We start from the raw sequence: 12,707 nt of genomic DNA on the forward strand, positions 1-12,707 counted from the left end.
GGGGGGAGGGAGGGGGAGGGGAAAAAAGGAAAATGAGCTGATTCCAAGAGGAAAGCGAATTTTGGGAATAATGAGGGCAACAAATGTGTAGGTGTGCTTTACACAATTGATCTATGTATTGTGATGAATTGTATGAGCCCCGATAAAATGATTAAATAAAAAAAATTAAAAAACAAATAAACAAACAAACGAAAATCCCAACTTGCTGCCTGGGACTCCTAGTGACGTGTGGGTTTCTGAGACAGGTTATGGGAGCGGGAGGTCCAGTCTTTCGCCCTTGGAGATGCTGGTGGTTTTGAACCACAAACCATGAGGATCCACAGCACCAGGGCTCCTTATGCAGCATACAGGAAGTACTCGGAAAACGTTATGAGAAAAATAAGACAAAAAACAGTCAAGAAGTTGACATTTGAAAGCCGAGAAGCAATTATGAAACGAAAGCTGTGCAGACAGTTTCCCATCTGTTTTAAGTTTTCTGAATGTTGAAAAGGAAAAGAATGCTTCTAAGGGTTGTTAAAATAACTCGTAAAGTAGCTCCCAAGTATGTTACCTTATTACCTAATTATTAATATTCACATCACTACCACTGTATATATTGTAATTACAAAGTATTACTAACATTGTAAATAATAACATCAATTTCTTATATCAAATATATTTTAATATCATACCATTTCAAAGTTCAATCATATCAAAAAGTCTTGTACAATTGCTTGCAAGATGAATTGCTACCCAAAAATATGTTAAAAGTGTTAGAAGCTTAAAAACGGATGGCTTCCTCATCCACTGGGAAGACATGCCTTTGCCTTCCTGAACTTTTTGTTTCAAGATTTCTGCCCCACATGCTTGTGTGTTCCTTCTTGTTTAGGTCTGACTATAGCTCATCTGTTTCTACTTTTGAAAAGAAATATTATCTTTTCTTTTTTGTGTTAGCCTCCAGACTGGTGACATTTTCTCTTCCATACCTAAGTGACTTCCTTAGCTGCTTGGTTAACTCTCATAAGAGCCATATGAAAAATGACGAATATTAAAATTGAACAAAATTACCTTCATCTATTCAGTTTTTAAAAAATTTTAGTCCAAAGTTTTACAAAGTTCTGCATTTAGCTTTTGTATGTCCCTTCCATAAAAACTTTCACTAGCAGACAAAGTGATTGCAAAATAAAAAATATGGCTATAGCAATGCGTGAAAAATACCTACTATTGGTATACTTAACAATTTTAATCTGCTTTTCCAATTTAGGAACAGATTTACTTAAAGATCTCTCTCAAGGAGGACCCTCAGCAGATAAACTTCATGTCCTTGCTCAACAACAATATAAACAGCTAACCCATGCGATGAAATGTAAGTTTGTCATCAGTGCAGTCATGTTAAAATACACGGCAAGCCTTAGAAACATTAATACTGAATTTATCTCATGTAATCAGGCAATAAGTGTGGCACCTCAAGTGAATTTTCCAGAGCACTCAGTCCTGCATCTTAAAATAATCAAATGCTAATCTTTACCAATTTTATCTGTTTTTAAAAAAATGTGTGTTTTACTATTATTTTAAACATAAGTTAGCAAATATAACCTAATGGTTAATTAAGCAAACATAACTGAGAAGTGGTGATTAGAAATAATTGTTCATATCCATGGTTGTATAGTTTGTTTTCTTGTCTTCTCTTCGGCTTCTCTCCTGATGTCATTGTGCCTGTCCCAACAACTCTGCTGTGCAAACTTTTGTCACACTTTTGCTTCCCTTGATGCTGCACAGAGAGGAAGGCCCCAAATCTACGGCCAATTCGGACTCATTTAAATGCGGTTTCTCACACTGGCCGTCTTCCAGGAACAGCCAGCCTCGTCTTTCTCCTACTGAGCGGCTGATGGCTTTGAGCTGCCAGCACTGTGTTAATCTTGATGGAAATGATTAAAGACACCAGGAGGGAAAGGGGGTGTAGAATGGGGGAATTGATCACAGGGAGCTACATATAACCTCCTCTCTGGGGGAGGGGCAGCAGAGGGGTGGGTGAAAGGAGACACCGGGCAGTGTAATATAAGATATAAGATACAGTGGTGGTTTGCGAATTATCAAGGGTGCATGGGGGAAAGGGAAGGGGAGGGGGGGAAAATTAAAAAAAAAAGGAGGGTGGGCGGATTCCGGGAACCCAAGAGGCAAGCGAATTTTGGGAATGATGAGGGCAACAAATGTATAGATGTGCTTTACACAATTGATCTATGTATTGTGATGAATTGTATGAGCCCCAATAAATTGATTTTAAAAAATAATAAATAAAGATACTCTTTATAAATTTTCAAGGGTGCATAGGGGAGAGGGGAGGAGGAAGGGAGGGGGAGGGGAAAAAAGGAAAATGAGCTGATTCCGGGAACCCAAGAGGCAAGCGAATTTTGGGAATGATGAGGGCAACAAATGTATAGATGTGCTTTACACAATTGATCTATGTATTGTGATGAATTGTATGAGCCCCAATAAATTGATTTTAAAAAATAATAAATAAAGATACTCTTAAAATCAAACACAAATGAGAAGTGTGCTCAGTCTTCCTGTTTGTAATCTTCGAACTTCCATGGATCACTTACTGTCGGCCAGGCACCTTGCTATTTACTGTCTATGTGTGAGTTCATTTATTTCTCCCTCAGTCTTTTCACTTTCGTGCCTCGGTTAAGCAGAATAGCAGGCAGGCTCAGGATTCCCAAACCCATCTCCTGTTCACCCTTCAACCCTGGCACCCTGGTCCCCCTGCCTTGCTCTTCAGAGCCCCTCCTTGGTCCCCATCTCCCACTTGGTGCCCTGTTGTTTAACCTCTTCTTTGAATGTTCCTCTCTTCCCCTGACTCCCAAACTTGCCTTTTTCCGGAGCGTACGTAGTGCTCTAAAGATGGGGTGGACTTCATCCTTTCTCCTTCGTGTTCCCCAATGTGGTGAAACCTGTGGAAAATTTTTCACAACAGATGAGTAAGCACAAATAAGCTGGTGCTTACCTTGCTTCCGGGGTAATCCCTGAACCTGCCCTCTACCTTCCCTCGAGCATTCCAGTTCCCCCAATCCACTGATTTTACCGCCTTTTCACAGTCTCGTCCCATTCCCCCCATGGCCTCACTTCCCTTCTCACCTGTGTCCTACATCATTCCCATCAGTATATGGATAAGCCCAACATTCTATTCTCCCATCTTTTATTAAAAAATTTTTTTTTAATTAAATACTTTTATTGGGGGCTCTTACATCTCTTATCACAATCCATACATTCATGTGTCAAGCACCTTTGCATATATGCTGCCATCATCCTTTTCAAAGCATTTTCTTTCTACTTGAGCCCTTGATATCAGCTCCTCATTTTACACACCCCCCCGCGCCCCCCCCATCTTCAAAAATCAAAACCAAATATTGAAAATTCATCTCTTGATTCCATTTTCTTTGTCCACGTTTTCTTTTACAGTGTCCACTTCCCTAGGCTCTGGTCTGACTCCTCTGAGTCTTTCAGCCTCAGAAGCTCAAAGGGGCAGTACGATCGTGTCCTATCGGGTTGCTGAATGGAAGCGCATTTTGTGGTGGTGTTCGTTTCTTTACTTTCAAAGTTTATATCCCCGTCCAAATCTCTCCCTTGGACTCTGGACTAGTCTATCTAGCTCCCTTCTTGACATAGCTATGTGGGGACTCATAGGCATCTCCAAATTGTTTTTTGTTGTTCGGTGCCTTGAGTTGGTTCCAACTCAGTGCTTTTGTGTACAACACCATGAAACCCTGCTCGATCCTCGCCGTCCTCACAAACATTGCTGTGCGTGAACCTATTGGTGCAGCTGTCGCGTACATCTGTTTCTCTGTGTACATCCGTGTCTCTGTCTCGAGGGACTTCCTCTTTTTAGCTGACCTGCACTTTGCCAAGCATGACGTTCTTCCTGATGACCTGTCCTAAAGCAGTGAGACCGCGTACCCCGGGCCTTGCTTCTAAGGAGCATTCTGGCTGTACTTACTCCAAAACAAACTTGTCCCCTCTCTGGCGGTCCATGGTATAGTTAACAGTCGTTGCCAGCACCATAATTCAAAGGCACGAGCCCTTCCGTGCTCTTCCTTTTCACTGTCCAGCTTTCACATGCCTCAGAAGCATGAAAACCCCATGGCTTGGGTCAGGTCCTGCGGCACCTTAGGGTTCAAAGTGCTTTTGAACACTTGAAAGAGGTCTTTTGCAACAGAGTTGCCCAATGCAATACAACATTCGATTTCTTCTTTTTTTTCAAACTCCTATCACAATCCACACATACATTAATTGTATAAAGCACACTTGTACATTTGTTACCCTCATCATTCTCAAAACATTTGCTCACCACATAAGCCCCTGGCATCAGCTCCTCATTTTGCCCCCTCCCTCCCCACTCCCCACTGCCTTACGAACCCTTGATAATTCATAAAATATTATTTTGTCATATCTTGCACTGTCTACCATCTCCCTTCACCCACTTTTCTGTTGTCCGTCCCCCAGGGAGGAGGTCACATGTAGATCCTTGTAATCGGTTCCCCCTTTCCAACCCACCCTCCCTCTACCCTCCCAGTATCGCCACTCACACCACTGGTTCTGAAGGGATCATCCACCCTGGATTCCCTGTGTTTCCAGTTCCTATCTGTACCAGTGTACATCCTCTGGTCTAGCCATATTTGTAAGGTAGAATTGGGATCATGGTAGTGGGCAGGGAAGAAGCATTTAGGAATTAGAGGAAAGTTGTATGTTTCATCGTTGCAACACTGCACCCTGACTGGCTCATCTCCTCTCTGCGACCCTTTCGTAAGGGAATGTCCAGTTGCCTACAGATGGGCTTTGGGTCTCCGCCCCTCACTGCCCCTCATTCACAAGGATATGATTTTTTGTTCTTTGATGCCTGATACCTGATCCCTTCAACACCTCGTGATCACACAGACTGGTGTGCTTCTTCCATGTGGGCTTTGTTACTTCTGAGCTAGATAGCCGCTTGTTTACCTTCAAGCCTTAAGACACTATATCTTTTGATAGCCGGGCACCATCAGCTTTCTTCACCACATTTGCTTATGCACCCATTGGTCTTCAGCGATTGTATCGGGGAGGTGAGCACACAATGATACGATTTTTTGTTTCTTTGATGCCTGATAACTGATCGCTTTGGCACCTCGACAACACTCAATTTCTTGACTGCAGCTGTCCTGACTGTTGATTTTGGATCTTTAACTAAAATGAAATCCTTGACAACTTCAGCTTGTTTATTATAACGTCACTAACGGGTCCAGTTGTTAGAGTTCCTGTTTTCTTTGTGTTGCGGTGTAATGCATACTGAAGGCTGTCAGTTTTGACTTTCTTCCGTGAGCGCGTTAAGGTTGGGCCATCTGCAGCCCAGGTTGCTAATGAGTCTTCCTCTAATCCGGATGCCACATTCTTCTAACCCAGATAGCTAGCGTCTTAGAAAAACTGCTCAGGACCAAGACGTGAATGAATGCGGTGCAAGGATACACTCTTGATGCACACCTTTCCTAATTTCAACCATGCACGATCCCCTATCACTGCGTGAGCACAAGGGCGTGAGGAATCCCTGCTCCTTATAATGTTACCCATAGTTTGTGGTGATTCACAAAATTGAATCATAATTCATAATGAATAAAACAGTATTATGATCTTTCTGGTATTCTCTGCTGTCGGCTATGATTTATGTGATATCATAAATGATATCCCTGTACCAAATCCTCTTCTGAATCCTGTTTGGATTTCTGTCAGTTCCCTTTTGATGTACTGCTACAACTGTTTTAAACACGTTGCACAATTTTACTTATGTATGATATTACTTGATAATTCTGAACTCTGTTTGGTCACCTTATTTTGGAATGGGGACAATTATGGATCTCTTCCAGTTGGTTGACCAGGTAGCTGTCTTCCAAAGTTCTTGGCAAAAATGAGTGTATGTGTCCAACATGGCATCTGTTTGTTGAGACATTGCAATTAGTATTCCATCAATCCTTGCAGCCTTGTTTTTCACCAATGTCGTCGGTGCAGCTTGGACTTTTTCTTTCAGTACTATTGGTTCTTGATCATACACAGGGGCACCCCCAATAACTGGAATTGCGCTGGGCAGAGCGGAGCTCTCAAAGTACACATTTTCCCCCACCAGGCGAGTATCAAGCGGCTCATTCTGAGTTAGTGCAGCCAGTGGTGTCACCTCGGAAGGTTCTCTCTGATCATGGTGAATTTTTCATAAAGTCAGTTTTGCTTGAGCCTTGTTTTTTGTGATGACCAATTTATGAGAACAGCATGCAGCTGTGAAATTTTGTTTCCTGCTCAGGAAAAGTGCTGCAGCACTGTTGTGGTGTTGAACACAGCTTACAAGGACAGCACTGTGGGAAAACCTCAAGTATATGAGTGGTTTTCTCATTTCAGAAAAGGTAAAATGTTGACTGATGACAAAACTCATTCTGGACATCCCCCAACTTCCTGAAAATGGATGACAAGGTCAACTCGTAATGCATTTGGAGTTTGCTCCACCAGGTTAGACTGTTAGTCAAGCTTTTTATTTAGCGGTTCTGAAAAGAGTGTGTGACAAAAAAGGCCTGATTTGTGGCAGACGGGACTGCTTTTGCTACCACAACAATGTACCTGGTCATGCAGCCATCTCAGTGTGCCAGTTTTTGACAAAAAAACAGCATGCCTCTTTTGCCCCAGGCACCTTACTCACCTGAACCTCACTCCATGCAACTTCTTTTTGTTTCTGCAAATGAAGAGGGACATGAAAGGTCAGCGATTTGACAACCTAGAAGAGGTGAAGAAAAGAATGTGGAAGATGCTGTCAACCATCCAAACAGATGACTTTGAAAAATGTTTCCAAGAATGGAATCACAGATTTGATAAATGTAATGGAGAGTACTTTGAAGGTGGTGAGGTTTTTTGGTAAAAAAATTTAAATACATAGGTTTTGGGGAAAAAAATTCCAGTTTTTTTTTTGGGGGGGGGCTACCCCCTCATATGCCACCTCTTGAAGGGGCTGCATGTTGATCAGTTGTAACTTGTACCGTGACCCTATATTCCTTTAGTCTTCTTCTGAAGTTTCTTGTGTTCTTCTATATATTGCCCATAGAAACCAAACTCACTGCCATCTCGTCAATGCTAACTCACAGGGACCCTGTAGGACAGAACTGGCCCTGTGAATTTCAGAGACTAATTGTTTACAGGAGTTGAAAGCCCCGACTTTCTCCCACGGAGCAGCTGGTGGTTCTGAACCGTGAACCTTGAGGATCACAGCCCTAGGCATAATCAGTACGCCACCATGGATCCTTATTTTGCCCATAGAATCCTTCAGTATTTCTATTTGAGCCTTAAGTTTTTCCTTCAGCTTGGGAAATGCTAAGCGTGTTCTTCCCTTTTAAATCCAAGTGTTTACACATTTCATTCTACTTTGTCTTCTCTAGTGCCCTTTGAAATCTTCTGTTTAGTTTTTAACTTCGGCAAAACTTCTTTAGCTTTAGCTACTCTAGGTTCAGGGGCAAGTTTCAGAGTCTCTTGTACCCATTTTGATCTTTTCTGTCTTTCCTATCTTTGTGATGACTCTGTGCTTGCTTGGTGTGTGGACGTCCTTGGTGTCATCTGAACAAGGCCCCTGCTCTTGGGTCCGTGGTGTTCCGCACCTCAGATCTGTTTTCAGATGGCCTCTAAATTCAGGCGTGGAATGATCAAGGTCATACTATGCCTTTTATGAACTTGCTGTAATGTTTTTCCAGTATTAACTTGAACTTGTATATGAGCAACTGGACGTCTGATCCACAGTGACTCCGTGGCCTTATTCTGATCGTACTGAGCTTCTCCATGATCTCTTTCCACAGATGTAGTTGCTCTTTCCTGTGTGGCCCATCTGCAAGGCCCATGTATACTATATTATTACCCTAAGTAAAATGAAGAGATCCTCTCTGGAACTTTCTGTTCCTTATCCCTGCTCCATGTTTTTTCTCCAAGCACCAATTGCTTTCTAACAATACTTTATAATATCTTTATTCTTTTATGTTGTATTGTCTTTTCTTTTTCTAAAAAATGAGCTCTACAAGAGCAGAGATTTTGCCTATTTTGTTTATTAATGGATCCCGAATGTCTAGAACAGTGCCTGGCCCATAGTAGGTGGTTTTTACGAGGTTTGCACATCACCAAGTGGCAGAATTTGGATCCAGTCTCCTCGGTGGTAGCATTCCTGCCTTCCCAGGAGGAGATCTGGGGTCATTTCCTGGCCATTGGCCCTCACCTATAGCCACCACCCATCTGTCAGTGAAGGCTTGTGGGTTGCTTTGATGCTGAGCAGGATTCTGCAGAGATTCCAGCCCAAGACAGACTAGGAAGAAAGGCCTGGTGATCTACTTCTAAAAATCAGCCACTGAAAATCCTGTGTATCACAGTGGAGTTTGGGGTTGACGCTGGACTGGGTAGGGTTGTCATGAGTTGTAGGTCGACTCAAAGGCAGCTCACAACCACAATGACAGCACTTAACAAGTTACACGAGGCTGCTCTGCTCAGGAGGCCTGGATGAAGGGATCGAGTGCACGGTTCTAATCTGCAGAGGCCTCGTAAACGTCCTACTGATGCTTTTAGGTGCTACACTCTTTCCCGTTATATTTGTTGCTGTTTGTCAGTAGACTGATGAGACTCGTTGACTTTTTTGGATTCACGTGTAATCCACTGAGCTGTCTTTGGCCACAGAGGACATTACTAGCTACCACTGTTTCTAAAAGGGGGCTGTGCAGGCATCTCTGGAAATCATTCCTGTCAACACGTGCTGCTGTCAGAGCCACAGAGATGCTTGGAAGTAACAGCACCGGGGCATGGGGTTGTTGCGAGCTCACTGCAGTGATTCTTTTCTCGTTCCTTGTAGTTACTAGAGCCCAAGCGGTGGTCTACTGCACATGCTCAGTCTACTCGGAAGAAAATGAAGCTGTTGTTCAAAAAGCCCTGGAATTTCAAGACCACGGGACTAAAGTACAGCCGTATAGGTAAGGAAGCAAAAATGCTTTGTCAACCACCCAAGGTTCTGGTTTTCTAAGGGTCATTCTCGTCTGACAATTTGTCGTGCTGTGCGTTGCTGTGATGCTGGCATTTCAAAGACCAGCAGGGTCCCCCAAAGTGAACAGGTTTCAGCAGTGCGTCCAGACTGAGGGCAGACTATGAAGAAGGAATAGGATGTCCACTTAGGGGACTTCGCTGCTGAGAACCTTGTGGACAGCATCAGAACACTGTGAGGAATCATGCCCGAAGATGAGCCCTCTGGTTGGAAGGCACTCAAACTATGACTGAGGATGAGCTGCCTTCTCAAAGCAGAGCCGACCACACTGACGTGGACGGAGGGAACCCTCCGGACCGTCACTGGCTGATGGGGCGTGACTCACAATGAGAAAGGAACAGCTGCAACATCAATTAATCATCGGGACTCTGAATGTATGACATGTGAATCTAGGAAAATTAGACATTATCAACAATGAAATAGAATGCGTAACGATCGATAACGTTGGCATTAGTGAGCTGAAATGGACTATTAGCTACTTTGAATCAGAAAACGATCTAGTTTACCATGCCAGGGACGACAGATTCAAGAATTGTGTTGCATTCATTGTCAAAAAGGACATTTCAAGATGTATTTTGAAGTACAGCGCTGTCAGAGATCAGATAAGATCTATCCGAATACAAGGAATAGTCACTACAACTATTACTCAACTTCAAGCACCTACCTCTAAAGATAGGGATTTGGCAATTGGAGAATTTTACCAGTGTCTTCAGTCTGAAATTGATCAAACATTCGATCAAGATGCATTGATAATTATTGGCAACTGGAATGCAAAAGCTGGAAAGAGGAAGAATTCAAAACTAACTCACTGCCGTGAAGTCTATTCCGATTCACAGCGACCCCTACAGGGCAGAGAGAGCTGCCCCTGTGGGTTTCTGAGACTGGAGCTCTTCCTGGGAGTAGAAACCTTGTCTTTCTCCCGTGGAGCAGCTGGTGGAGAAGGAACGGTAGTTGGGAAAGATGGTCTTGGAGATAGAAACAAAGCTGGAGATCGCATGATAGAAATTTTAAAACCGGTGATTTCTTGATTGTAAACACTCTTTTCAACAACAAAAAGTGACTATAATGTACGAATGTGCTTGATACAATTGATGTGTTGATTGTTATAAGAGTCCCCAATAAAATGATTTATTAAAATTTTAAAAAAGTGACTCTATACATGTGGATTTCTCCAGATGGAATACGGAGAGAGCAAATTGACTTCACCTGTCCAGAGTGATGGAGAAGCTCAATATTAACAGCTAAAACCAGACCAGGGACTGACTGTGGGTCAGACCATCAATTGCCCCAATGAAAGTTCAAGTGGAAGTCGAAGAAAATAAAAACCAGTCCACAAGAGCCAACATATGACCTTGAGTCTATCCTACCAGCATTTCTAGGACATCTCAAAACAGATCTGACGCATTGGACACTAATGCCAGAAGACCTGATGAGCTGTGGGAGGCCACGGAGAACACCACACATGAAGACAGTCTTTTTCCTTGAAAAAGACAGGAAAGACAAGTTCAAAGTGGATGTCCGAAGAGACTCTGAACTTGCTCTTAATCATAGAGTACCTAAGGCAAATGGAAGAAAGGATGAAGTCAAAGAGCTGAACCGAAAATTTCAAAGGGCAGGTAGCAAAGACAAAGCAAAATGCTATAATGAAATGTGCAAAGACCTAGTTGGAAACTAAATGGAGGAGCATGCTCAGCATATCTGAACTGAAAGAACTAAAGAAAAGAGTGGATTGAGCTACAATACTGAAAGGTTCTATGGGCAAAATATTGAAGATGCAGGAAACATCCAAAGAAGATGAAAAAATATACCGAATCACTATTCCAAAAAGAACTAGTAGACATTCAACCATATCAAGAGGTAGCATATGATCTAGAACTGATGGTACTGAAGGAAGAATTTCAAGCTTTACTGAAAGCATTAGCCAAAAACAAGGCTCAAGGAATTGATGGGATACCGATTGAAATGTTTCAACAGGCTGATAAAACACTGGAAGCACTCACTCATCTTTGCAAGGAAATTTTGGAAGACAGCTGCTTGGCCAGTGGCCTGGGAGAGATCCATATTTGTACCCGTTCCAAAGAAAGGAGACCCAACAGAATGTGGCAGTTAAAGAGCAATATCATTGGTCTCACGTGCAAGTACATTGTGCTGTAGGTCATCCAACAGCTGCTGCAGTTGGATCGATCGTGTAATGCTAGGGAGCTGCCAGAGGGTCAAGCCAGATTCAGAAGAAGATGTGAAATAAGGGTATCATTGCTGCTGTCAGATGGATCTTGGCTGAAAGCAGAGAATACCAGAAAGATGTCTGCTTGTGTTTTATGATTATGCAAAGGCATTTGACTCTGTGGATCATAATAAATTATGGATAGTCTGGAGATCATTCAGGACCTGTTCACGGATCAAGAGCCAGTGTGTGAACAGACAAGGGCATACTGCCTGGTTTAAAATCGGGAAAGGTGTGCATCAAGGTTGTATCCTCCCACCATACTTATCCAATCTGTGTACTGAGCAACATCATCAGAGCAAATCATTCATTCTATGACAGCAGTTCTCAACCTGTGGGCCACGATGCCTTTGGGGGTCGAACAACCCTTTCACAGGGGTCACTCAATTCATAACAGTAGCAAAATTATAGTTATGAAGTAGCAATGAAAATAATTTATGGTTGGGGGTCACCACACCATGAGGAACTGTCTTAAAGGGTTGCGGCATTAGGAAGGTGGAGAGCCACTGTTCTATAAAGAATGTGGTATCAAGATTGGAGGAAGGCTTATTAACAACTTGCCATATGCAGATGGCACAATCTGGCTTGCTGAGAGTGTGGAGGACTTGAAGCACTTGCTGATGAAGATCAAGGATTGCAGCCTCCAGTGTAGATTACAACACAATGTTAAGACCTCCAAAACCCTCACGCTGGACCAGTGGGTAAGCATCATGATAACCAGAGCAAAGACTGACGCTGTCAAGGATTTTGTCTTTCTTGGATCCACCACCAAATCACATGGAAGCAGCAGTCAAGAGATCAAATTATGCACTGTATTGGGTAAATATGCTGTGTACAAAACCTTTTAAAAGTGTTGAAAAGCGAGAATGTAACTTTGAGGACTAAGATACACCTGAACCAAACTACCGTATATACTCCTGTATAAGCCAAGTTTTTCAGCACATTTTTAAAAGCAGTTTTTGTGGTGAAATTAGGTGTCTTGGCTGATATCTGGGTCGGCTTATACTCGAATATAAACGGTATATATATTTTCAATACCTTCGTATGCATGTGCTGTTGGGCATTTACAAAGGAAGGCCAAAGAAGAATCTATGCATTTGAATTGTGGTGCTGGTGAAAGATACTGAAAGTGCTATGAACTACCAAAAGATTTGTCCTGGAAGAAGTACAGCCAGAATGCTCCTTAGAAGCAAGGCAACGATGGAGAGACTTTGTCTCACCTCCTTTGGACATATTGTCAGAGGAGACCAGTCCATGGAGGGCAGCACGCTTGGTAAAGGAGGTGGGGGGGGGGCAGGGAAAAAGCCTTCAACAAGGTGGATTGACCTAGATGGGCTGGAACTTAAGAAGACGAGGAGGCTGCAGGCCTGTCTGGATAGGACAGGCTGGATGAACAATCTGGAGGAGAAAACAACGGGACTGACAGTTCTGGGG

The 12,707-nt window shown here is 42.9% G+C and overlaps 1 protein-coding gene across 1 annotated transcript in view; it reads left to right on the top strand.

Annotated features, from left to right (window-relative positions):
- Positions 1–12,707, top strand: part of NSUN7 (NOP2/Sun RNA methyltransferase family member 7) — a 63,036-nt gene that overhangs the window by 44,814 nt on the left and 5,515 nt on the right. Inside the window, exons 8-9 of the mRNA XM_004703151.2 lie at positions 1,244–1,345; positions 8,864–8,981. Of these exons, the coding sequence (XP_004703208.1) occupies positions 1,244–1,345; positions 8,864–8,981 (220 nt within the window). The remainder of the gene's footprint in view (positions 1–1,243; positions 1,346–8,863; positions 8,982–12,707) is intronic.

This window comes from Echinops telfairi, unplaced genomic scaffold (assembly GCF_000313985.2).
Source record: "Echinops telfairi isolate 266 unplaced genomic scaffold, ASM31398v2 ScPeMD7_7468;HRSCAF=8506_0, whole genome shotgun sequence".
Classification (NCBI taxonomy): Eukaryota; Metazoa; Chordata; class Mammalia; order Afrosoricida; family Tenrecidae; genus Echinops; species Echinops telfairi.